This window comes from Pogoniulus pusillus, chromosome 36 (genome assembly GCF_015220805.1).
Source record: "Pogoniulus pusillus isolate bPogPus1 chromosome 36, bPogPus1.pri, whole genome shotgun sequence".
Classification (NCBI taxonomy): Eukaryota; Metazoa; Chordata; class Aves; order Piciformes; family Lybiidae; genus Pogoniulus; species Pogoniulus pusillus.
In genome coordinates, this window is record NC_087299.1 from 1594256 (window position 1) to 1619605 (window position 25350).

Here is a 25350-nt window from a genome sequence, read left to right on the forward strand (position 1 = left end):
TCGCTGCAGGGCAGGGATGGCATCGAGAGGGATCTTGACAGGCTGGAGAAGTTGGGCCAGTGCCAGCTGCAGGAAGTGCAACAAGATAAAGGGCAAGGGCCTGTGGCTGGGTTGGGTCAGGTCCAGGCACAAATCCAGGCTGGGTGCTGAGTGGGTTGGGAGCAGCCCTGAAGAAAGAGACTTGGGGGTGAGAGGCTCCCCAGGAGCCAGCAGTGCCCTCCTGGAGCCCAGCAGGCAGCTGTGAACTGGGCTGCAGCCAGAGCAGTGTGGGCAGCAGGGCAGGAGAGGGCATTGTGCCCCTTGGCTCTGCTCAGCTCAGACCTCAGCTCCAGTCCTGCCTCCAGTGCTGCTGTCCCCAGCAGCAGAAGGACACAGAGCTGTGGAGTGAGGCCAGAGGAGGCCACAGAGGTGATGGCAGGGCTGGAGCAGCTCTGCTGTGAGCACAGGCTGAGGGAGCTGGGGGGGTGCAGCCTGCAGAGGAGAAGGCTCCAGGGGCAGCTCAGAGCTGCTGCCAGTGCCTGGAGGGATCCTGCAGGAAGGCTGCAGAGGGACTTGTGCTGAGGGGGTCTGGAGGCAGGGCAAGGGCAATGGTTTGGAGCTGAGGCAGAGCAGGGTTAGAGTGGAGCTGAGGAAGAAGTTCCTCACTGTGAGGGTGGGTTGGAGCCAGCTGTGAGTTGGTCTCTTCTGCCTATTATCAGGTGATAGAAGGAGAGACAATGACCTGAAATTGTCCTAGGGGAGATTTAGGTTGGCCATGAGGAACAATTTCTTCCCTGCAAGAGTGGTCAGGCACTGGCACAGGCTGCCCAGGGAGGTGGTGGAGTCGCCAGCCCTGGAGGTGTTCAGGTAGCCTGTGGCCATGGCACTGTGGCTGTGGTTTGGTGGCCATGGTGGTGCTGGGTTGATGTTTGGGCTCAGTGATCTTGGAGAGCTTTTCCAGCTGAAACAATTCTGTGATTCTTTAGCTCCTGCTGTTTCCTTTTGGAATCTCAGAGTCAGTCAGGGTTGGAAGGGATCACAAGGATCAGCCAGTTCCAACCCCCCTGCCATGGGCAGGGACACCCTAGCCAAGATCAGGCTGGCCAGAGCCTTATCCAGCCTGGCCTTAAACACCTGCAGGCATGGGCTCCCCCTGTCTCACTTGTGTGTGGACAGCTTGTCCCCAGCTGTGTGGAGTTCTGGGTGGCCTGTGACTGATTGCTGTGGCACTGCACAGTGCCCACCCAGGGGCTCTGGGGTCTGCATTGGACTGTCATGGAGAAAGGCAGCAAAGCTGGTCTGGAGGACAGGCCTGGTGAGGAGCTGCTGAGGGCACTGAGGTTGTCCAGCCTGGAGTAAAGAGACAGGGAACTGCTGGGGAGAGTGCAGTGAGGGCTGCAGAGCTGCTGAGGGGCCTGGAGCAGCTCTGTGAGGAGCAAAGGCTGAGAGCCCTGGAGCTGAGAGCCTGCAGGAGAGCAGCCCCAGAGGGGAGCTGAGCAATGCTCAGCAAGAGCTAAAGGAGCTGTGGGGGGCAAGAGGCTGGGGCCAGAGTCCTGTCAGTGGTGCCCAGGGACAGGCCAAGGGGCAGGGGGCACAAAGTGGAACCCAGGAGGTTCCAGCTGAGCAGGAGAAACTTCCTTGGTGTGAGGGTGCTGGAGGGGTTGTGGAGTCTTCTTGTCTGGAGAGCTCCCAAACTCCTCTGGGTGCTGTGCTCCTGGGCAGGCTGCTGCTTCAGCAGGGCCACTGGTAGGAGGCCTCTGGAGATGATCTCATCCTCCCCTCCCTGTCTAACCGCAGCTCCGGAGGTGCCTTGGGGCTCTCAGTGTGTGCCGTGGGAAGCAGTCAGGTGCAGAGCTGCTGTGCCTTTGCAGCTGCCTCTCCTTGGAGCGAGCAGCAGCAGTTGGTGGGCTGGTGCTGTGCTTTGGGGTCTCTTTCCCTGAGGCATAGCCCAGACAGGAGCAGAACTTGCTGGCTGACTTCCTGCCAGGCCTTTCACAGTGCCCCTGGCACTTTGCTGCCCACCAGAATTAGCTGCTGCAGCAGCAGAGCTCTGCAGTGGTGGGAAGCAGTCCCACACCCCCAGCTCCACAGCCTTTCTGCTTCCCGAATTCCAGGGCCCTGAAGTCATGCTGCTGCTCTCGGGAATGTGTTGGGGAATGCACAGCACATGTTGCCACAGGGGGGTTGTGGCCAGATGTGGCCCCACAGACCCCACATGTCCCATTTCTCCTGTTCTTTGCGTGAGAGGGCCCCTCCTGGTGACTGGCAGAGGAGGGCAACATCTCCTCTGCCTCCTCTTTTGGCCTGAAAGCTTCAGCAGTGGCTGGTTTGGAGGCAGCAGAGCAGGTCCTGAGAAGGGCAGAGGAGCTGGTGAGGGGTTTGGAGAGCAGGACTGGCGAGGAGCAGCTGAGGGATGTGGAGTTATTTAGTCTGGAGAAGAGCAGGCTGAGGGGAGAGCTCATTGCTCTCTGCAGCTCCCTGAAAGGAGCTTGCAGAGAGGTGGGGGTTGGTCTCTTCTGCCCAGTAGCAGGTAATAGGACAAGAGGAGATGGCCTGAAATTGTGCCAGGGGAGGTTTAGGTTGGCCATGAGGATCAATTTCTTTGCTGCGAGAGTGGTCAGGGCCTGGGACAGGCTGCCCAGGGAGGTGGTGGAGGTGTGGAAGAAATGAGTAGATGTGGCACCTCAGGGCATGGGTTAGTCATGGTGGTGTAGAAGGTTGGATTTGGATGATCTTGGAGAGCTTTTCCATCCTTAGTGATTCTGTGAATTTGCTTTCTCAGTGTCCAAAAGAAAGGAGAAGTCACTGGAGAAGGAGTGGAGAAGTTTCTTGTGGGGCATGGCCAGCAGAGCAGGGCAGGGGGTTCTGGAGTGCTGGGCACCACAGGGTGATGGCATGGCCAAGCACTGCCCTGGGGTGATGGCATGGCCAAGCACTGCCCTGGGCTGGCTGGAGACAGGCAGAGCAGGCAGGGAGCAGCTGCAAGGCTGTGAGTCTGCCTCAGCCCCAGCTCTGCCTGCTGCAGCTGCCGGCAGTGGGAGCTGCTCCAGGGCAGCCAGGCTGGGGCTGGGGAGGAGGCAGCAAAGTGCTGCCCTCTGTGCAGTGAGTGAGCAGAAGACAAGGAGAGGGCTCCTCCAGCTGCACCACGAGCAGCAGGCACTGGTGAAGCTTAGGACATCAGGAGAAGCAAGTTCCATCCTTCCCCATGCCCTGGGGGGGTCTTCTGAGGGGTGGTGGGGAGCAAGGCAGTGGTTCTGGCAGGTGAGATGAAACACCACAAGAGGGGAATGGTTTGGAAGAGGCTCTTGGCTTTCTGCACTCAGCTTTAAACCTGTGGGCTCTGAGGAGCATGCTGAGGGACTCTGCAGGAGCAGGGGCATGGTTTGTAAGCACCAAGTGAGCACACTTGGACCAAAGGGGCAGGAATTGCCTCTGCACCCAGGGGCTTCAGCGGTCCCTGAGGTCATGCACTCAGCAGGTCAGAGAGTGATGGACTCATGGAATGGTTTGGGCTGGAAGGGACCTCAAAGCTCAACCAGTTCCAACCCCCTGCCATGGGCAGGGGCACCTCCCACTAGCCCAGGCTGCTCAAGGCCTCATCCAGCCTGGCCTTCAACACTCCAGCCTCCCTGGGCAACCTGTGCCAGTCTCTCCCCACCCTCACTCTCAAGAATTTCTTCCTCATCTCCAGTCTCAATCTGCTCTCCTCAAGCTTCAGTCCATTGCTCCTCATCCTAGCACTCCAAGCCCTTGCTGCCTCCCAGACTAAAGGATGCAGTGCCCAGGGAGCAGAGTAGCCTGTGCATGTGTGGAGAGCCCACTGTGGAGCCATGAAGGTGCTGGCAGCTGTGTTCAGTGATCCCTCATCAGTTCCTCACAGCACAGAGCTGAATTCTCAGCATCCTTCTGCTCAGAGCCTTTGACTTTTGGGTGGCTGGGTGAAATCCAAACCAGACTGTACTAGCTGCAACTTGTTACCATCTGGTTCTTTGCCTGGAGTGAAAAGAGTTTTGTGGTCTCAGCCTGGTCCTCAGAAATGTCACCATGGCTGAATTAGTGTTTGTAATAGCAGTGAGATGTTCCTCAGGGCCTTCAGGCCTGGGGATCTGTGCCAGGCAGCCTGTCTGCCTGCCATCTGTGCCATCAGCAGAGGCAAGCCCCAAGCCCCTCTTTTATTAGCTTGGATCCTTCATGCAGGAGCCAGGATCCTGTTACAGTCATGATTCATGGATTGATTGAATGGGTTGGGTTGGAAGGGACCTCGAAGCTCATCCAGTTCCAGCTGCCCTGCCACCTCCCACCAGCACAGGTTGCTCCAGCTCCATCCAGCCAGGCCTTGAACACCTCCAGAGAGGGGACATGCACAGCCTCCCTGGGCAGCCTCTGCCAGGCTCTCCCCACCCTCACTGCCAACAATTTCTTCCTCATCTCCTCTCTCTGTCTGCCCTTTCCCAGCTCAAAGCCACTGTCCTCATCCTGCCACTCCCAGCCCTTGTCCACAGTCCCTCCCCAGCTCTCCTGCAGCCCCTTCAGGCACTGCAAGGCTGCTTTGAGGTCTCTCTGCAGCCTTCTCCAGGCTGAACAGCCCCAACTCTCCCAGCCTGTCCCCTCAGGGGAGGTTCTCCAGCCTCTGATCATCTTCATGGCCTCTTCTGGACCCTCTCCAATAGCTCCAGGTCCTTCTTGTGCTGGGGGCCCCAGAGCTGGAGGCAGTGCTGCAGGTGAGGGCAGAGCAGAGCAGAATCCCCTCCCTGTGCTGCTGCTCTCCCTGCTCTGGCTGCAGCTCAGCACACAGCTGGCTCTGGGCTGCCAGTGCCCATTGCTGGCTCCTGGGCACTTTGGCACCAACTGACACCTCCAAGTCCTTCTCCTCAGGGCTGCTCTGGAGCCACTCCTCACCCAGCCTGGAGCTGTGCTTGGGATTGCCCTGCCCCAGCTGCAGCACCTTGCCCATGGCCTCGCTGAGCTGCATGAGGCTTGGGCTCACCTCTGCAGCCTGTCCAAGTCCCTCAGTGCTTCTCTGCCATCTCTCCCAGCCCACTTCAGGGATGAGCTGCTTTAACCAAGTGAGGTTTGTTAACAGGCTGGAAAGGGAGGAAGGATGGCATCGAATCCTGACCTCACCTGGCCATGCCCTCTGAGAACTCAGGTGCCAAGGGGCACCGTGGCACTTTGTGGCATGATTCAGTGGCCACGGTGGTGTTGTCTTGATGGTTGGACCTGGTGAGGGCTCTTCCAGCCCAAACAACTGTGTGGTTCTGTGGCAGCCAGGCTGTGGTGGCTGCTGGCTCCCTGTGTTGGAGGCAGCCAACACTGGGCATTGTTGCCCACAACCTACACATCTGTCATCAAGGCACAGAATTGCTCTGCTTGAAAGAGCTTTGAACTTCATGGAGTCCAACCCTGAGCCCAGCACTGCCAGGCCACCATCAAACCACAGCCCTCAGCACCACAGCCCATGGCTTTGAAACCTCTCCAGGGATGGGCACTGCACCACTGCCCTGAGCAGCCTGGGCCAGGCCTTGACAGCCCTCAAGGGAAGAAATTGTTCCTCGTGTCCATTCTGAGCCTCCCCTGGTACAACTTGAGGCTTTTTCCTATTGTCCAATCTGAACCTCCCCTGGTACAACTTGAGGCTTTTTCTTCTTGTCCTTGTGCCTTGCTGGGGCCTTGTGCAACCTGGTCTGGCAGGAGGTGTCCCTGCCCTGGCAGGGAGTTGGAATTGGCTGTGGTTTAGGTCTGTTCCAAGCCAAAGCAGGCTGTGGCTCTGTGATTGTTTGTCGTGGAGCTCACTAACTCTGACCTTGCAGGACTGCAGCTGGAGATTTGAAACTGTGTTATTTAATGGCTGATCAATGCAGGAGAGGAGTAATCTTCTTTTGGCCTTTGTCTTACAGAGCTGCTGCAAGTGCTGCTGGACTCTGGGCTCTCTAATGGGATTAGAGGGGGTTTGATGGGGTTAATGGAGCTGGAGGTGTTTGCTCATGGAAGGGGTTTGCTGCTTCTGCTTTCATTGCTCTCTGCCTTTTACCTCCTTGCTTGAAATCTGAGCAGATCACAGCTGGAAGTGTGAAGCCTTTTGGGCTTTGGGGTGCTTTTCACAGAGTCACAGTGCTGGGGTTGGAGGCACCTCTGGAGATCATTCAGCCCAACCCTGCTGCCAGGGCAGGGTCACCTAGAGAAGGTCACACGGGGAGCATGTCCAGGTGGGTTTGGAATGTCTCCAGAGACTCCACCACCTCTCTGGGCAGCCTGCTCCAGGACTCTGTCACCCTTCAATGCAAGAAGCTCCTCCTCATGTTGAGATGGAAGTTCTCCTGCTCAAGTCTGTGCCTGTCACCCCTTGGCCTGTCACTGGGCACTGCTGACCAAAGCCTGGCCCCATCCTCCTGCCGCCCCCCCTTGAAGTATCAATCAGCACTGCTGAGCTCCCCCTCAGGCTGCTACTCTTCTCCAGCCTCCACAGCCCCAAATCTCTCAGCCCTTCCCTAGCACAGAGCTGTCCCAGGCCCCTCAACACCTTGGTTTGAGTTGCATGTGAGTAGGAAAGGAACTTGAGGGGACTTTGGGGTCCCTTCCCCTTTCTGCTGAGTGTGGTTCGATCTAGCAGGGCTGAGTGGGACTTTTCCCTGCAGTGTGCAAATGTCCTGGCACTGGGCACCACTGGGCACCACTGACCACAGCCTGGCCCCAGCCTCCTGCCACCTACCCATCAAGTATTGATCAGCATTGGTGAGATCCTTCCTCAGGCTGCTCTGCTCCAGTGCCCTCAGCATCTCTGAGTAGGGATGCTCCATCTCATAGGTGTCTTCTGGTCTGGGGAGAGCAGCTGGGTGTGGGAGCTGTAGAAGGGAAGATCTGGAGTGGTGAAGAAGGCTTCAGATGCTGATGGGTGCTCTGAAGTTGTGATAGGACAAGAGGAAACGACCCCAGGCTGCACCAAGGGAGGGTCAGGGGGGATACTGGGAACAGTTTTTACCTAGGAAAGTGTCACAGGCACTGGGACAGGCCCCAGGGAGGAAGTGGATTCCCCATCCCTGGGGGGATTTAAGACACATGGAGGTGGTGCTGAGAAATGTGGTTTAGAGCAGGGGTGGGACTGTGGGTAGCTGAACTTGAGCTCAGAGGTCTCTTCCAAGCTCAGCACTTCGATGGTTCTAAGCTTAATGATTATTTAACCCTGCAGACAATTGCATTCCAAAAAGCAGGAGGGAGGTGGGGTGGGAGAAGGGGTTCTAATATTCATGCACCTAAGGACTAGACAGAGCCTTCAGCTCTGGTGTGTAACAGGAGAGGGAAAAGGAATGGCAATCCAGTCTGAACTTCCCAGGTAGGGGTGCAAAGGGGAGGCTGAAACACAGGTTAGTTCCCCCCTGCACTGCTCTGTTCTGCTCAGACCCCACCTGCACTGCTGGGTCTAGCTCTGGAGCCTCCAGCACAAGGACATGCAACTGTTGGAGTGGATCCAAAGAAGCCATGAAGATGATCAGAGGCCTGGAGAACCTCTGCTGTGGAGAGAGGCTGTGAAAGAATTTGAGCTGTTCGACCTGGAGGAGGCTCCAAGGAGACTTTAGAGCTTCTCATTTTGTGGAGTAAGAGAAGGGTTTTGGTTGCAAAAGCCACAGAGTTGATCAGAGGCTGGAGAGCCTTCCCTGTGGGGACAGGCTGGGAGAGCTGGGGCTGTTCAGCCTGGAGAAGAGAAGGCTGCAGGGAGACCTCAAAGCAGCCTTGCAGTGCCTGAAGGGGGCTGTGGAAGAGGGGAGGGGCTTTGGACAAGGGCTGGGAGTGGCAGGATGAGGGACGATGGCTTTGAGCTGAGAGAGGGGAGAGTGAGAGTGGAGATGAGGAAGAAATTCTTCACAGTGAGGGTGGGCAGAGACTGGACAAAGGCTTGGGGTGATGGAATGAGGGCAGTGGCTTTGAGCTGCAAGAAGGTGGATTGAGATCAGCCATGAGGAAGAAATTCTTCCCCCTCAGGGTGGTGAGAGACTGGAACAGGTTGCCCAGAGAAGCTGTGGGTGCTCCAAGCCTGGAAGTGTGGAAAGCCAGGCTGGATGGAGCCCTGAGCAAGCTGATGAAGTGAGAAGTGTCCCTGTCTGTGGCAGGGGGTTGGAGCTAGATCTTAAAGTCCCTTCCAGCCCATTCTGTGGGTCCCTAAGTGCTGAGCCTAGTTAGGAGCAGTCCTCACAGCCCCTGTCCTGCCGTGGGCTTCTGTGCTGGGAGCTGTTCTCTTCTGCTCCCTGTGTGCCTGGGGGGGAAGATGCTGTGCTCCCCACACTGCTCTGCAGCTGCTGCTGTCAGGAATAGCCCTGGCCTGGCTCAGAGGCTTCCTGGCCCATCCAGCCTGGGTTGTTGTGGACAGGAAAGCTCACAGGAGGTGCCTTGGCCACAGGACACATCCTGGCTGCGGGAGCTGGCGGAAGAGTCTTCTCCTGGCTGCTGCTTCTCTTGTGAATCAAAGGCAGGTTCTAAATTGCCAGCAGCTTCTCCTCTGGGGCTGGAGCAGGAACTGCAGCTCCTCTAGCTGCATCAGACACTCCAGAGCCCCCCTGCAGCACTCTTCCCTCCACCTTTTCTGTTCTCACCACCACATGGACAGGGCTTTAATTTGCTGTTCTGCAGCCTTCACCACTTCCTGAGCCACATTTCTCTTCCTGATGTAAAGACACCAAAACAACAGGAGGCAGCTTACCAATCCCTGATGTTTAACAGATTTTTGCAGGTGGCACCAAGCTAGGAGCAGCTGTGGAGCTGTTGGAGGGCAGGAGAGCCCTGCAGAGGGACCTGGCCAGGCTGGATGGGTGGGCAGAGGCCAAGGGGATGAGATTGAACAAGGCCAAGGGCAGGGTTCTGCACTTTGGCCACAACAACCCCAAGCAGCACTGCAGGCTGGGGCCAGAGTGGCTGAGAGCAGCCAGGCAGAGAGGGAGCTGGGGGTGCTGGGAGAGAGGAGCTGCAGAGGAGGCAGCAGTGCCCAGGTGGGCAGCAGAGCCAATGGCATCCTGGGCTGGCTCAGGAGCAGTGTGGGCAGCAGGACAAGGGAGGTTCTCCTGCCCCTGTGCTCAGCACTGCTCAGGCCACCCCTTGAGTGCTGTGTCCAGTTCTGGGCTCCTGAATTGCAGAGAGATGTTGAGGTGCTGGAAGGTGTTGAGAGAAGGGCAGCAAGGCTGGGGAGGGGCCTGGAGCACAGCCCTGTGAGGAGAGGCTGAGGGAGCTGGGGGGGTGCAGCCTGCAGCAGAGGAGGCTCAGGGCAGAGCTCATTGCTGTCTGCAGCTGCCTGCAGGGAGGCTGTAGCCAGGTGGGGTTGGGCTCTGCTGCCAGGCAGCCAGGGCCAGAAGAAGGGGCCCCAGGCTGAAGCTGTGGCAGGGCAGGTTGAGGCTGGATGTTGTTAGGAAGTTGTTCCCAGAGAGAGTGATTGGCATTGGAATGGGCTGCCCAGGGAGGTGGTGGAGTCTGTGTGGCTGGAGGTGTTGCAGCCAAGGCTGGCTGGGGCACTGAGTGCCATGGTCTGGTTGGCTGGGCAGGGCTGGGTGCTGGGTTGGGCTGGGTGAGCCTGGAGCTCTCTTCCATCCTGGTTGATTCTGTGATTCTAAACAATTCCTCTTCTGCTTTTCCTCTTTGAACAATCCCTTCTGTTCCCTGCACCTTGCTGGATGTTTTCTTGCATGGTTCCAGAAAATGCCTCACTCAGAATCCAGCACAGCATGGCCCAGAGTCAGCACCGAGGGCCAAGCTCCACCTGCTCTGCATTTCCATCATCTAGAGGGCACAGAAGTCCCCTGCAGCCCGACCAGGCTCTGCTGGAGGAGCCCTTGGATTACTGCAGTCAGTCTACTGCTAGCTGTTGGGTCAGATTGCAGCTGGAGAATGACCTCCAGAGGCACTGCAGCTGCAGGAGCTGTCCCACAGGGGCGAAGGTTCGAATCCCTGCAGTGTGGTTTGCTGCAAGCTGAGGTCTCAGTGTGCTGCTTGCTGCTCACGACAGAGCATGCAAGGGTTTGGTGTTGTGGAGCAGTGCTTCACAGGTTGCAGTGGCTTGGAAGGGGCTCTCAGAGCTCATCTTGTCCAACCCCTCTGCATTGAGGACACCTCCAGCTAGATCAGGCTGCCCAGGGGCATTATCTTGAGTGTCTGCAGGGCTGAGGCCTCAGCCACATCTCTGAGCAAGCCGTTGCAGTATTTCCACTTGTGACTCCTTGTAGGCTGCTGGGGCCATGCCCACGTTCTGCATAGACCCCTCCTCAGGCCTCCACTAGAAAGCAGCCACTGAGTTGCTGTGAGCTGTCAGCAGTGGCCTTGCTGCAGTGGCATTGCTGGGCTGCAGTGCAGTGAAGTTGGAGCATTTGATCTGGCTGCTGCCATGCACTCAGTGAATGGTTACGGTTGGAAAGGACCCAGAGACCATCTGGTCCAGCTGCCTGCTCAAAGCAGTTGCTCTGGCTCATGTCCACTTGGGGTTTGAGGCTCCCCAGGGATGGAAATATCCTCAGGGACAGACAGGAGGTGACCAATTTTCAGAGCTGTGGTTGGGGTTTGGTCTCAAGCTTGCTGCTGCTCTTCTGACAGCAGTGTGGAGCAGAGGTCTCAGCTTACCCCAGGCTGTGTTCTTGAGCACAAAGATTTGTCCTCAGAGTTAGCCTCCTGCTTGGCTGGGACCAGGGAGAAGCAGTTTGGAAACTCCAGGCTGTGTCTGCTGAGATTCTCAAGCCTAAGATGGGATGTTACAGGAAACTTCTTCTCTGCAAGGGCTCTCAAACCCTGGCCCAGGCTGCCCAGGAACCTTGTTGAATCCCCATCCCTGGAGGTGTGAAAGCCACAGAGCTGTGGTGCTGAGGGCCACAGTTTAGCCCCAGCCTTGGTAGGGTTGGAGAATGGTTGGATTTAGTCATTAAGGTCTTCTCCAGCTGTATGCACTCTGTGAGTCTTCTTCCAGCAGTGGAGATGTTATGAGCCAGCAGTGTGATCAGGTGGCCAAGAAGGCCACCAGCATCCTGGCAGCAGCAGTGTGACAAGCAGGAATAGGGGAGTGATGGTGCCTCTGGACTGGTGAGGCCACAGCCTGAGTCCTGGGATCAGTCCTGGGCCCCTCACTGCAAGAAGGGCATTGAAGAGCTGGAGCAGGTCCAGAGAAGGGCACCAAAGTTGGTGAATGGTCTGGAGAAGAGAGCTGGGGAGGAGCAGCTGAGAGCTGTTGGACTTTGAGTCTGGAGAAGAGGAGACTGAGGGGAGAGCTCCTTGCTCCACAACTCCAAGAGGAGCTGGAGCCAGCTTGGGGTTGATGACTTCTCCCCTGGAACAAGTGACAGGAGGAGAGGAAGTGGCCTGAGGTTCTGCCAGGGAGGGTTAGGTTGGAGATCAGGAAGTTTTCCTTTGCTGCAAGAGTGGTCAGAGACTGGCACAGGCTGCCCAGGGAGGTGATGGAGTCCCCATCCCGAGAGGTGTTCCAGAAACCTGTGGCCATGGCACCTGGGGACAGGGTTTGGTGGCCATGGTGGTGCTGGGTTGAGGGTTGGACTGGATGACCCTGGAAGGCTTTTCCAGCCCAAACAGCTCTGTTATTGTCTGCTGGGGTTTCTCACAGTACATTTGGAGTCTTTGTTATGGCAAATCCCAATTCCCTCAATTCCATGATGGCCTTTGCTAAGCAGCCCCAGGCTGGGAGCTGTGTGCTGCAGCCCAGGGCCTGGCACTCCAGGCTTGGTAGGAAGCCAAAGAGATCCATCCTGGGCTCTACAGATGCTAGGAAGTGATCATCTGCAGGGGCTTTATCCCTGCCTCAGCCTTGCTTGAGAAGAGTTTGGACCTTTCTCTGTTGGATTTAATGAAGAAGTGTCTGCGGGAGGACAGGCAGGAGCAGGAGCCGTGCCCACCCCAGCCAGGTGGGCAGGAGCAGGAGCTGTGCCCACCCCAGCCAGGCAGGCAGGGCCTTGGCAGCATTGCTGAGCACAGCTCCCTGCAGGGAGGCTGTAGCCAGGTGGGGTTGGGCTCTGCTGCCAGGCAGCCAGGGACAGAAGAAGGGGCCCCAGGCTGAAGCTGTGGCAGGGCAGGTTGAGGCTGGATGTTGTTAGGAAGTTGTTGTCAGAGAGAGTGATTGGCATTGGAATGGGCTGCCAAGGGAGGTGGTGGAGTCTGTGTGGCTGGAGGTGTTGCAGCCAAGGCTGGCTGGGGCACTGAGTGCCATGGTCTGGTTGGTTGGGCAGGGCTGGGTGCTAGGCTGGGCTGGAGGAGCTTGGAGCTCTCTGCCAACCTGCCTGATCCTGTGACTCTGTGCCTCTCAGAGCTGCTGGAGTTGCAGCTTTGCACCAGGGATGGCTGCACTCAGCAGAGCTGCAGGGGAGATAATTGCAGTTCTTGTGTTAAAAACCCAGGGCAAAGCCTGGGCTTAGACTCGTGGAATGATTTAGGTTGCAAGAGACCTTTCAGATCATCCAGTCCAACCCAGCACTGCCAGGGCACCACCAAACCATGGCCTTCAGCACCACCTCTCCAGGGGTCTGAAACCCCTCCAGGGATGGGAGCTGCACCACTGCCCTGGGCAGCCTGGGTCAGGGCTCAACAGCCCACCAGGGGAGGCAGTTGTTCCTCATGGCCAACCTGAACCTCCCCTGGGGCAGCTGGAGGCTGCTGCTTCTTGTCCTGTCTCCTTGGGAGCAGAGCCCAACCCCTCCTGGCTCCAGCCTCCTTTCAGGGAGCTGCAGAGAGCAATGAGCTCTGGCCTCAGCCTCTTCTCCAGACTAACCCCCCCCAGCTCCCTCAGCTGCTCCTCCCCAGCCCTGTTCTTCAGACTCTTCTCTAATTCTGTTGCCCTTCTCTGGACCCACTGCAGGTCCCCACTCAGAGAGCCTCTTTTCTGTCTGACATTTACTCTCCAGCCTCCTGCTTTGTTCCCCCTCTGGAGTCAGAGAGCTGGAGCTGAGAAGTGTGTGTGCTGCTCTGCAGTGTGCTCTGCTCAAGCTGCCTTGGCCCAGGGCACAGGGAGCTTTGTTTCCTTCACTGCCTTCCCTGGCAGGGTCTGGGGGTTTGTATTCAGCCAGAAATCAGAACCCTGCAGGTCTGGGGCTGCTTTCCTCCTCTGCTCCCTGCCTGGGCCTGCTCCAACCTGTGACACAGCCTCAAGCACAGCCCTACGAGGAGAGGCTGAGGGAGCTGGGATTGGTTAGCCTGGAGAAGAGGAGGCTCAGGGCAGACCTTATTGCTGTCTACAACTACCTGAGGGGAGGTTGTGGCCAGGAGGAGGTTGCTCTCTTCTCTCAGGTGGCCAGCACCAGAACAAGAGGACACAGCCTCAGGCTGTGCCAGGGGAGATTTAGGCTGGAGGTGAGGAGAAAGTTCTTCACTGAGAGAGTCATTGGACACTGGAATGGGCTGCCCGGGGAGGTGGTGGAGTCGCCGTCCCTGGAGCTGTTCAAGGCAGGACTGGACGTGGCACTTGGTGCCATGGTCTGGCCTTGAGCTCTGTGCTAAAGGGTTGGACTTGATGAGCTGTGAGGTCTCTTCCAACCCTGATGATACTGTGAGACTGTGATACCAAGCCATGAAAAAGGTGTTGGGAGTGAAGCAGGGCAGGACCCTGAGACAAACTGCTGCAGGGGAGTGGGGAGAGGAGAGGTTGAGCCATGTCTGTGGGAGAAATGATTCCTCCTTCCTCAATGCCTGAAGGGGCTCCAGGAGAGCTGGGGAGGGACTTTTGGCAAGGGCTGGGACTGACAGGATGAGGCACAATGGCTTTGAGCTGGGAGAGGGGAGGCTGAGAGTGGAGATGGAGAAGAAATTGTTGGCAGTGAGGGTGGGGAGAGACTGGCACAGGCTGCCCAGGGAGGTGTTGAAGGCCAGGCTGGATGAGGCCTTGAGCAACCTGTGCTGGCAGGAGGTGTCCCTGCCCACGGCAGGGGTTGGGACTGGATGAGCTTTGAGGTCCCTTCCAATCTAAACCATTCTATGAATCACAGAATGTTTTGAGTTGGAAAAGTCCTCCAAGATCATCCAGTGCAGCTACCAACCCAGCCCCCCCATGGCCACCAAACCCCTTTCTGGAGCACCTCCAGGGCTGGGGACTCCACCACCTCCCTGGGCAGCCTGTGCCACTGTTTCCCCACTCCCATGGTGCAGAACTTCTTCCTGAGGTCCAACCTGCATCTCCTCTGCTCCAGTTCCAAACCATTGTCCCCTGTCCTATCCCCTCAGGCCCTTCTGAACGGTCCCTCCCCAGCCTGCCTGTAGATCTCCTTCAGGTATTGAAGTGCAGCTCTGAGGTCTTCCTGGAGCCTTCTCTTCTCCAGTCTCTCCCCACCCTCACTCTCAACAATTTCTTCCCAATCTCCACTCTCAGTCTCCACTCTCCCAGCTCAAAGCCATTGTGCCTCGTCCTGGCACTCCCAGCCCTTGTCAGAAGTCCCTCCCCAGCTCTCCTGCAGCCCCTTCGGGCACTGGGAGGCTGCTCTGAGGTCTCCCTTCTCTCCCCCAGGCTGCACAGCTCCATCTCTCCCAGCCTGTCCCCAGGGCAGAGCTGCTCCAGCCCTCTGGTCATCCTGTGGCCTCCTCTGGACCCTCTCCAACAGCTCCACATCCTTCTCGTGTCAGGGCTCCCATAGCTGGCCACAGCCCTGCAGCTGAGGTCTCGGCAGAGCAGAGGGGCAGGATCCCTCTCCTGCTGCCCAGGCTGCGCTCGGTGCCGGTGCCGGTACCGGTGCCGGTGCCGCTGGGCGGTCGCTGGGAGCCTGAGCATGTTCTTGCCCAAGGTCACTGCCACAGCAGCGTTAGCAGCAGCAAGCTCCTGAGTCACGGTCATGTGCTGGAGCTCCAGGACCATTCCTGCTCCTGGTGTGTAACTCCAGTAAATATAGCCCTGCCGAGCCCCTTCCCGGAGGCAGGCAGCCGATGGAGCTTAACCCTTCCCCCGCCAGCACCCAGCACCGGAGAGCTTTGTTGCCAGCGCCCCTGGCCAGCGGGAGCTGAGTGACTCAGCTCTTCCCAAAGCCAAGGTGTGGACTCTGCCAGCTGGTTCCCAGCGCGGGCAGTGCTGGGGGGGGGTTGGTTTCGCAGCCCTGTTTGTGAACCAGCTGAGCTAAGAATAACTCTGAGCCTTTGTTGTGTTGCTGCTGCTGAGCTGAGCTGATTTTTGTGGAGTGCAGTCAGCAGCCCAAGGTGGGAGCTGCGCAGAAGAGGGAGAGGAAGGGTTTTCCCCAGCAGCAGCAGCAGCAGCACACAAACACACAACTGTTAGCTGCTTCCTCCTGGGAAGAGCCATCCCTGGAATCTGAAATCAGGGATTTAAAAGCTGTGAGGAATGCAAACTGCCTGAGAAGTGGAGCAGCTCAGCAGCCATCCCTTCTGCTCCAGCCTGGGGTGCTGCAGCTGCCTGAGCTCCAGCACTTGCAGTGCTTCTGCACCCATCCCTTCGTCCCTCACCCCCTCCTCACCCATCCCTTCATCCCTCACCCCCTCCTCACCCATCCCTTCGTCCCTCTCCCCCTCCTCACCCATCCCTTCATCCCTCTCCCCCTCCTCACCCATCCCTTCATCCCTCTCCCCCTCCTCACCCATCCCTTCATCCCTCTCCCCATCCTCACCCATCCTTTCATCCCTTGCCCATCCCTTTGTCCCTCTCTTCACCCTCAGCATCTCAGCCCCACTGCATGATTGCTGCTGAGCCACTTGGCACTGGAGAAGTGCCCCTTGGCAGAGGAAGGGATGGGGTCCTTCCCATCAGCTGGCTCCTGAAAGAGCAGAACAGGGCTGGGCTTGACCCTGGTGGGTGTCCAGATGGTTCTTGTAGGCTCTCAGCTGTGAGCTCTGCATCTGCACCGCTTCAAAAGGCACTTTTTGCTCCTCCCTTTTTCTCCCCTCCGTTGTGGTTTGAAGGCAAACAGCAGCTGAGGCAAACCTCTCTCCGGGGTGGAGCTGCTGAGCAGGAGCAGTTGTGTGACAGGTGGGAAACATCTTCCTGGAGGTGATGTCTGCAGTGGGATTTGGGTTGTGCTGCGTCCTGGAGGCTGCAGATGGGAGCCCAGCCCCTGGGGCTGTCTGAGGAGCTGCACTGACTGTCCATGCTCACTTGCTTGTCACAGGATCCCAGACAGGTGGGGTTAGAAGAGACCTCTGGAGTCATCCAGTCCAACGCCCCTGGGCACCCAGAGCAGCTTGTCCTGGAACACAGTGGCTGGGGAGGGTTTGGAAGGAGACTCCACAACCTCTCTGGGCAGCCTGCTCCAGGCCTCCAGCACCCTCACACCAAGGAAGTTTCTTCCACTGCTCAAGTGGAGCCTCCTGGGTTCCACTTTGTGCCCCCTGCCCCTTGGCCTGTCCCTGGGCACCACCGACAAGAGTCTGGCCCCAGCCTCTTGCCCCCCACAGCTCCTTTAGCTCTTGCTGAGCATTGCTCAGCTCCCCTCTGGGGCTGCTCTTCTGCAGGCTCTCAGCCCCAGGGCTCTCAGCCTTTGCTCCTCACAGAGCTGCTCCAGGCCCCTCAGCAGCTCTGCAGCCTCCCCTGGATTCTTTCCAGCAGTTCCCTGTCTCTCTTGACCTGGGGAGCCCAGAACTGGACCTGTGTCTCCAGAGGTGGCCTCACTAGAGCCGGGCAGAGGGCCAGGAGAACATCCCTTGACCTGCTGTTGACACTCTTCATGCCCCCAGGGCACCCTTGGCCTTGGCCACAAGGACGCAGCTTGCTGACAGCTGACTCACAGGCACCCTTCAGCTGCTCTGTTTTACCCTTGCTGTGCTTTTCCTCCTTCCTGCAGCTCAGAGTTCCCCCAGCACAGCAAATGGAACTCTTGGTTGTGCCATCCTGTGCCTGCCTCTGAGTCCTGCCCATGTCAGGAGGGACATCTGCTGTCACTGGGGTGGCTCCCTCCTGCTCCAGCCTTCCTGGTTCACATCTTTCTGCTCAAACTCATCATTTCTCAGGCTTGCATGGAGCTGTCCTTCCTCTGCTCAGAGTTCTCCTGGCTTGGCTGACTAAGCTCAGGCTGGTTTAGAGCTCAGTGAGGTCTCTGCAGTCACAGCTTCGCAGCTGGGGTTGGGTTGGAGACCCTCAGCATTCCTTCTGTCCCTGCAGGCAGCAGGGACACCTCCAGCTAGAGCAGGCTGCACAAGACTACAGAGTCTGATCTTAAATGTCTCCAGGGCCAAGGCCTCAAGCACCTCCCTGGGCAGCCTGTTCGACTGTCTCTCCACCCTCACTGTGCAGAACTTCCTCCTGGTGTCCAACCCAAACCTGCCCTGCTCCAGTTTCCAACCACTGCCCTCTGTGCTGTCCCCACAGACCCTGCTGGGCACTGTCATGAAGTTGTGTCTGACTTGGCCTCTCTTTTGTTGTGTGTGAGTTCAGCCTGTAGCAGACCTATCCCCCTGAGCCTGCAAGGCACAGCACTGGATGTGTTCTCTTCTTGCTGAGATGCTGTGGGAGCATCAGGTCAGACCATCTGGGAAGAGGTCTCTGAAGTGAGTACTGGGGGTGCAAAGCTGGACAGGAGCTGGCACTGAGCACTGCCAGCCCAGCCCCAGCCTGTCCCCAGCAGCAAGGGCAGGGAGGGGATTCTGCCCCTCTGCTGTGCTCTTCTGAGACCTCCCTGCAGTGCTGGGGCAGCTCTGGAGTGCTGGGCACAGACAGGGACCTGCTGGAGCAGGGCCAGAGGAGGCCACAGCAGTGCTGGCAGGGCTGGGAGAGTTGTGCTTGTTCAGCCTGCAGAGGAGAAGGCTCCAGGGAGAGCTCCTGGTGGCCTTGCAGTGCTTGAGAGGTTGAGCAGAAGGCTGGGGCCAGAGCTTTTCTCAGGGCCTGCTGTGCCAGGCCAAGGGGTGATGGCTTGGAACTAAACAAGGGGGACTGAGAGCAGAGAGAAGAGAGAAATGTTTGCCCCTGAGGGTGGTGAGAGCCTGGCCCAGGTTGCCCAGAGGTGGGAGCTGCCCCATGGCTGGGAACATTCCAGGTGAGGTTGGTGTCTCTGAGCCACCTGCTCCAGGTGCAGCTGTCCCTGCTGAGTGCAGGGGGGTTGGGGTGGATGAACTGTAAAGCTCCTTTCAGCCCAGATTACTTTGTTCATGCTTCCTCTCTGAAGATGCAGTGATGGAGGCACAAGGAGCTGGGGCTGACCTGGTCCTTTTGCAGTGAGCTGTTGGTGATGTCTCCTGCCAGTCACCTGCTCTGTGGGCTCAGCCCAGGCAGGTGGTGGCTTCCCCTGCACCAGGCAGTTTTAAGGCCCAGCTTGCCAAGCTGCTCAGTGCAGCTGTGCCCTTCCCCCAGAAGGTTGGACTGGCTGATTCTTGAGGTCCCTTCCAACCTGGAGCTCTCTGAGTCTGTGTAGAGCAGCTCCAAAACCCTTCTCAAGGTGCATGAATGGGCACAAAGTCTGGCTCTGAGGAGAAGCCTTGATCTCATGCTGGGCAGAGCTCTGAGGTGCAGGAAGCCAGCAGCAGGATCCTGCAAAGGGAGGAGAACTTCTTGAGGCTGTGGATGAGAAGCCACCAGAGCCTCCCCAGGCTGAGGGTTCCTCACTGCGCCGCCAGGGCTCGTGGCTCTGGAGCCAGCTCTGGTGCCAGATCACACAGCAGTGCCACGAGCAGCTCAAGCAGAGTCTCAAATACAAGGGGGAGATGTTTGGTTCTGCAGCTGACACCTCACAAAGCAGAAGGCTCAAGGTGAATTAGCTGTTGGGGTGTAGCAGGGGCTGCAACTTGCTGTTGGAATGGGCTGCCCAGGGAGGTGCTGGAGTCTGTGTGCCTGGAGGTGCTCAGGCCAAGCCTGGCTGGGGCACTTAGTGCCATGGTCTGGTTGGTTGGGCAGGGCTGGGTGCTAGGCTGGGCTGGCTGAGCTTGGAGCTCTCTGCCAACCTGCTGATTCTATGGTTCTGCCAGCGGTGGGAAGGGAGCAGAGCAGAGCCTGGGGAGAGGTAACCCAAGTGAGCCCCTGCAGAGGGGGACAGCAGAAGCCTGCCCTGCTTAGCAGGTTGCTGCTTCCATAGCAGGAGCTGATTAAAACATTTTATTGCTTCCCAGGGAGTGCTTTCTGCTGTATTGCCTGCAGCAGGGTGCTGGGTGCTGGAGCTGCTCTCCTTAATGGCTGTGGCAGTGATCTGGAGGAGGGAGTCGAGGGCACACTCAGTATGTGTGAAGATGGCACTGAGTTGTTCAAGGCAGGATTGGACGTGGCACTTGTTTGCAGATGACAGCAAGTGTGCAGATGACACTAAACTGGGGGCAGATGTGGCTGGGTTGGAGGGCAGAAGGGTTCTGCAGCAGGGCCTTGACTGCCTGCACAGATGGGCAGAGTCCAAGGGGATGGCTTCAATAGCTCCAAGTGCAGGGTGCTGCACTTTGGCCACAGCAACCCCATGCAGAGATACAGGCTGGGGTCAGAGTGGCTGAGAGCAGCTAAACAGAGAGGGATCTGGGGGTGCTGATTGATATACCTGCCTGAACATGAGCCAGCAGTGTGCCCAGGTGGCCAAGAGAGCCAGTGGCATCCTGGCCTGCATCAGGAATGGTGTGGCCAGCAGGAGCAGGGAGGTCATTCTGCCCCTGTACTCTGCACTGGTTAGACCACATCTTGAGTGCTGTGTTCAGTTCTGGGCCCCCCAGTTTAGGAGGGACATTGAGATGCTTGAGCGTGTCCAGAGAAGGGCAACGAGGCTGGGGAGAGGCCTTGAGCACAGCCCTACGAGGAGAGGCTGAGGGAGCTGGGATTGGTTAGCCTGGAGAAGAGGAGGCTCAGGGGAGACCTTATTGCTGTCTACAACTACCTGAGGGGAGGTTGTGGCCAGGAGGAGGTTACTCTCTTCTCTCAGGTGGCCAGCACCAGAACAGGAGGACACAGCCTCAGGCTGTGCCAGGGGAGATTTAGGCTGGAGGTGAGGAGAAAGTTCTTCCCTGAGAGAGTCATTGGGCACTGGAATGGGCTGCCCGGGGAGGTGGTGGAGTCGCCGTCCCTGGAGCTGTTCAAGGCAGGACTGGACGTGGCACTTGGTGCCATGGTCTGGCCTTGAGCTCTGTGCTAAAGGGTTGGACTTGATGATCTGTGAGGTCTCTTCCAAACTTGATGATACTGTGACACTGTGATGTTGATCTGCTGGAGGGTTGGAGGCTCTGCAGAGGGACCTGGCTGAGCTGGATGTATGGACTGAGGTCAGTGGGATGAGATTCAACAAGGCCAAGGGCTGGGTTCTGCACTTGGATCACAGCAACCCCAGGAAGGCTCCAGGCTGGGGACAGAGTGGCTGCAAACTGCCCAGGAGAAAAGGACCTGGGGGTGATGGTTGACGGCAGCTGAAGATGAGTCAGGGTGGGCCCAGGTGGGCAGGAAGGACACCAGCAGCCTGGCCTGGGTCAGCAGTAGTGTGGCCAGCAGGAGCAGGGCAGGGACTGTCCCCCTGGACTGGGCACTGGTGAGGCCACACCTTGAGTGCTGGGTTTGGTCTTGGGCTCCTCACACCAAGAAGGACATTGAGGAGCTGGAGCAGGTCCAGAGAAGCTGGGGAAGGATCTGGAGAACAGGGCTGGGGAGGAGCAGCTGAGGGACCTGGGGGCATTGAGCCTGGAGAAGAGGAGGCTGAGACTGAGGGGAGACCTCATTGCTCTCTACAGCTCCCTGAGAGGAGGCTGCAGCCAGGTGGGGTTGGTCTCTTCTGCCAAGGAACAAGAGATAAGAGCATAAGGAGGTGTTGCAGCCAAGGTTGGCTGGGGCACTGAGTGCCATGGTCTGGTTGGTTGGGCAGGGCTGGGTGCTAGGTTGGGCTGGCTGAGCTTGGAGCTCTCTTCCATCCTGCCTGATTCTGTGACAAGAGGAAATGGCCTGAAATTGTGCCTGGGGAGGTTTAGGTTGGACATAAGGAGCAATTCCTGCCCCTTGAGAGTTGTCAAGGCCTGGAGCAAAGAGTCTCTCCTAGAATGTGTAAAGTGAACCCAAAGACTTCTTGGGCACAAAGACTTCTTCCAGAGAAGTGTTCCATGGAATGGATTGGGTTGGAAGGGTTGGTTGGCAGTTCCAAGGCCTCATCCAGCCTGGCCTTGAACACCTCCATGCAGGGGGCAGCCACATCCTCCTTGGCAGCCTGTGCCAGGCTTTCCCCACCCTCACACTCAACAATTTCTTCCTCATCTCCACTCTCAGTCTCCCCTCTCCCAGCTCACAGCCATTGTCCTCATCCTGGCACTCCCAGCCCTTGTCACAAGTCCCTCCCCAGCTCTCTTGCAGCCCCTTCAGGCACTGCAAGGCTGCTCTGAGGTCTCCCTGCAGCCTTCCCCAGGTTGGAGAAGAGAACTACTTGTACTTGGGAGAGGCTCTCAGTGACACCAGTGGCTCCAGCTGTCCTTGGCAGGAGGTTCAGAGATGGCTTTCAGGGAGTCCAATGTCAGAGGCCAGGCAATGCAGGCTTTGGTGCCATGGTGTGGTAGTGCCATGGCTCTTTGCTGTGTGTTCTACTGTGGCACTTGGGGGTGTTGATAACTGGGTTAGGAAGAAGTTCTGTCCTGCAGGAGTGGTCAGGGGAGACCTTGTTGCTCTCTGCAGCTCCCTGAAAGGAGGCTGGAGTGAGGTGGGGGTTGGTCTCTCTTTTCCCTTTCTTCTCCCTCTCCCATAGGAGGGGAAATGGCCTGAAATGACACCAAGGAAGGTTTTGGTTGGCCCTGAGGAACCTTTTCTTTGCTGCAAGAGTGGTCAGGCACTGGCACAGGCTGCCCAGGGAAGTGCTGGAGTCTCCACCACCAGGGAGGTGTTCCAGAAAGGTGTGGCCATGGCACCTGGGGACAGGGTTTGGTGGCCATGGTGGTGCTGGGTTGAGGTTTGGACTGGATGATCTTGGAGGGCTTTTCCCACCCAAACAGTTGTGTGACTGTGTTGGTGCTTTGGGTCCTTGGTGGAGAAGGCTTCTCTGCGTCGCTGTCGCCTCTGTCATCCTTACCCCTGGTCACTGCCAGTCCTCCCTGTAAGGTGTTCTGCTCCTGCCCTTGAGGCTGTCATCCACCTCCCTCATTTTGATCTCCTTCTCTTGTCCCCTGGCAGGCTCCTTACCCCTCAGGACAGAATGCAGCTCCAACCACGTTGGTGTACCCTCAAGCCCCTCAGACAATGAACACGCAGCCTCAGACCCGCTCGCCGGTAAGGGACCCTGCGCCTTGCCCTCTCTCCTCTCCTCTTCTTCCTCGTTTGGGTCTTTCTCTGTGTGTTTGTGTGTGTCTGTAGCACTTGGCCAGCTCTCTGGAAAACGTCTCCTGCTGAAGTGGAAGCAGGTTCCAAGGGGCAGGTGTTGGGTGGTGTTCTCAGCCCTTGTCCTGCTAGGATGATGTGCCTCTGGAAGTGGCTTGGCAGGAGAGAAGCGCCGGAGGGGTTCTTCTCGAGGCTCAGATAGCACCGTGGCTTTTCAGCATGGTTGCTCTCAGGCTCACTGCATTGTAGGGTTCAGATCTGTTGCCAGAATCTTCCTCTTGACTTCAGGGGTGATGTTTTTTTTTCCTTTAGGGAAGTATTTGGTCAAGTGATGGACCAGAGCTCAGCAAACCAAAGCCCTTCTCTGCTCTCCCTTCGCTCTCCGGTGGCCTCGGGCTTTACTCTCCCCTCACTGCCCAGCACCCTGTAGGTGCTCACACATTCCATGGAGAGCTTTTGAGTGCTCTCCTCTGTCTGTGGCAGGTCCCTTTTTCATTCAGCTTTAGGTGTGGTTGTCCTCCATAGTCTTTGTTTTCCAGTTGTGTGTATTGCAGTACTGCTCCGGTAGGACTTTGGCTCCCCAAACCAGGCTCTTTTGGGGGAGTTTCTGCTCCTAGTGCTTTTCCTCACGATGCTGGGAGAGACCCTCCCAGGGTGTCAGGATGCTTCTAGAGGCATGACAGCCCCCATCAGGCTGTCTGAAGCCTCAGCTAGGCGAGGGAGCAGCGATCCCTGCACCTCTCACGGGTCTGCGCCGCAACGCTCTGGGGTTCCCTCCGGGCTCAGCACAGCCTTCGCAGCTCTCTTCTCTTTGTAGAGCGAGATGAACCCTGCTGAAAGCCTCCCGGACAGAAGTCTTCTGTGTGTCCACACACCAGCTAGACACACACAACACCTTGCACCCCCCAGGCCAGCTTCCCACACCAGCGCCCCTACCCCCCTCCCGGAGCTCTCTGCTCCAGGAGGGTTAGGTCCCCGCCTGTTGAGCTCCGCGGTGCCGAAGCAGCCAATTCGCATCAGGCTGATGCAGGTTCTGTGATGTGGGCAGCTGCGAGTTGGTAACCAGCTCCTCCCCACGCACCTCCTTAGCGCCCCCCTCCCTCCAGCGCTGGCCCTGCTGGCACAGCCCCCTCTTTGCTCAGTAAGTATGGGCAGCTTTGGTCACTTTCGCTGTTGCAAAGCTCAGAAACTTGACTTTTGGTACGGTTAGAAACTGGAGCAAAAACCTGACTGAAGAGCTGCATCTCTAAACCAGTTTTTTTGACAGCCCAGCAGAACAGTGCCAATACATTGCACAGACAACTGGAAGAGGAGGAAGGTTTTGGAACAGAGCCCGGTTTACAGGTCCCTGGCTGGAAGAGGCTGGATAAAATACTGCATTGTAAGCAATATAACAAACTGTCCTCCTTCTTGCAGGCCACCCTGCCCACGGCACTGTTGTCATTTCTACCTTTTCTTTCTTTGGTTATTAATTATTATTATTATTATTGATTTATTTCCCCCCACATCTCTATTTTTTTGTTGCCTGATAAAGAGACATGCACTGGTTTTGCTTCTTGGCTATAAAAGCATGAGCACTCCCCTCCCCCTCCCCCCAACCCCCGGCCCAGTTTCTACCAGGGGATGTGATGTGGCCAAAGTCTGAAGTGCAGCTGGGAGAGAGGGTCTGAGCCGCTGCAGGGCAGGGACTTGGCCCCTTTTGGCGAGGAAGAGTTTGCCTGCCGTTGTCAGCCACTTCTGCCTTGGTTTTGAAGCTCTCCTGTGTGCAGTTTTGCCATTGCTCTGCTAGTGACCATTTCCACCCCCACCCATGACTAAAAGCCACACCCATAACATCTCATTCCACCTCCCCACCCCAAACCAAATGCAAGGTTGGTCCCATCCCGACCTGCTCTTGCATTTCCTTCAGGGCTTGATTTACTTTTGGTTTTTTTTTTGTTGGTTTGTTTTGTTTTGTTTTGTTTTTTTTCAATTCCTTTTATAATTGTCTTATTTTTTTTCATTTTTTGGGAACTGTTCTTTTTGTTTGGTGGTATGGGAAGGGTGAGGAGGGGCTGAGGAAGCTGGCAGGGGGTCCTTGCCACCCCGAGGCTCCCGCAGCGCTGCCCCGCAGGTGATGCTGCCGGTGGGGGTAGGCAGGCAGGCAGGCAGGCTGCTGCACCAAGGAGGCTGATCCCAAGCCCTCCTGCTTCCTCCAGCAGCTGGAGCTTCCTCCATCCTGTTTCTGCATCCCAGGGCCATTGGTGATTGCACGGTTCAGGCTTTTCTGCTCCTTCCAGGGCAGCAGCAGCCTTTGCAATCCAAGTGGCTTCATGTTCCAGGCCAGGTTGGATGAGGCCTTGAGCCACCTGGTGTCCCTGCCCATGGCAGGGGGGTTGGAACTGGATGATCTTCAGGGTCCTTTTCAACCCAACCCACTCTATGGATCTGTCAGTCTCTGTTTTCTCCCCATCAGCATCACAGCATCGCTCCCAGAGCGACAGTTTCAGCTCCAGCTGGGGGAAGGCAAAGGCAGTCAGGGTCGTTCAGCACGGCTGAGATTATCCCTTCCCTCTTGCCCCCAGCACCAGGTGATTTTCACTCGAACTGTCCAATTCTAGGAGACCTGCCCCAAACCCTCACCAGCAGAGAGGGTGTTTGAGCCATCCCAAAGTGGCTGCTTTCTGAGGGCCTCGAGCTGTGCCAGCTCAGCATCGGCACAGACCCTGCCCCGTGGTGCCCAGAGCAGCAGCAGGATCCATAGGGTGTGGGGGGCAGGGGAGTTGTGCCCAGTTTCAAAAGGGAGTTTTCCTTTCCCTCTCCTGCCTTCAGCAGACAGAGGAAAGAAGCCCAGAGCGTGTTTAACCCGAGCCAGCAGTGACCACAGTTTGTTCTGTTGCTTACAGCTCCTCTAGCACTAAATCCTCTGACCTGGACTGCTTCAAAACCTTACCAATTCCAACCTCCATAGCCAGCAGTGACCAGCACAAAACAGATCAGAAGGGCTTCCACTGACTTCCAGCCTTTGCTTTGTTCCTTTTTGCTTGCAACACTTCTCACCACGGCCTGGACTCCAGCTCCTTGAGCCATCAGCTTCCAGCTCCTGTTTCACACACAGACGCAGGCTTGCCGGTGGAGCAGCGGCAGGAGGGCTCCCTCAGCCCCCAGACGAGGCAGCAGCAGGTTTTTGCACCCCACTGTTGTTCTTGTTGGTTCGGTTTTTGTCCTTGCTGTATGCCGTGGAGCCTTCCAGG

The 25350-nt window shown here is 57.4% G+C and overlaps 1 protein-coding gene across 20 annotated transcripts in view; it reads left to right on the top strand.

The window, feature by feature from the left end:
• EIF4G3 (eukaryotic translation initiation factor 4 gamma 3) overlaps positions 1-25350 on the top strand; it is a 216756-nt gene that overhangs the window by 73797 nt on the left and 117609 nt on the right. For 13 of the 20 annotated variants that reach the window (XM_064172139.1, XM_064172137.1, XM_064172138.1 and 10 more), the window contains exons 4-5: positions 21974-22069; positions 23385-23498. In XM_064172139.1, the coding sequence (XP_064028209.1) occupies positions 21974-22069; positions 23385-23498 (210 nt within the window). Of the gene's footprint in view, positions 1-15857; positions 15908-21973; positions 22070-23384; positions 23499-25350 lie in introns of those variants that run through there. The other 7 variants (XM_064172146.1, XM_064172147.1, XM_064172148.1 and 4 more) reach the window with 2 other exon arrangements.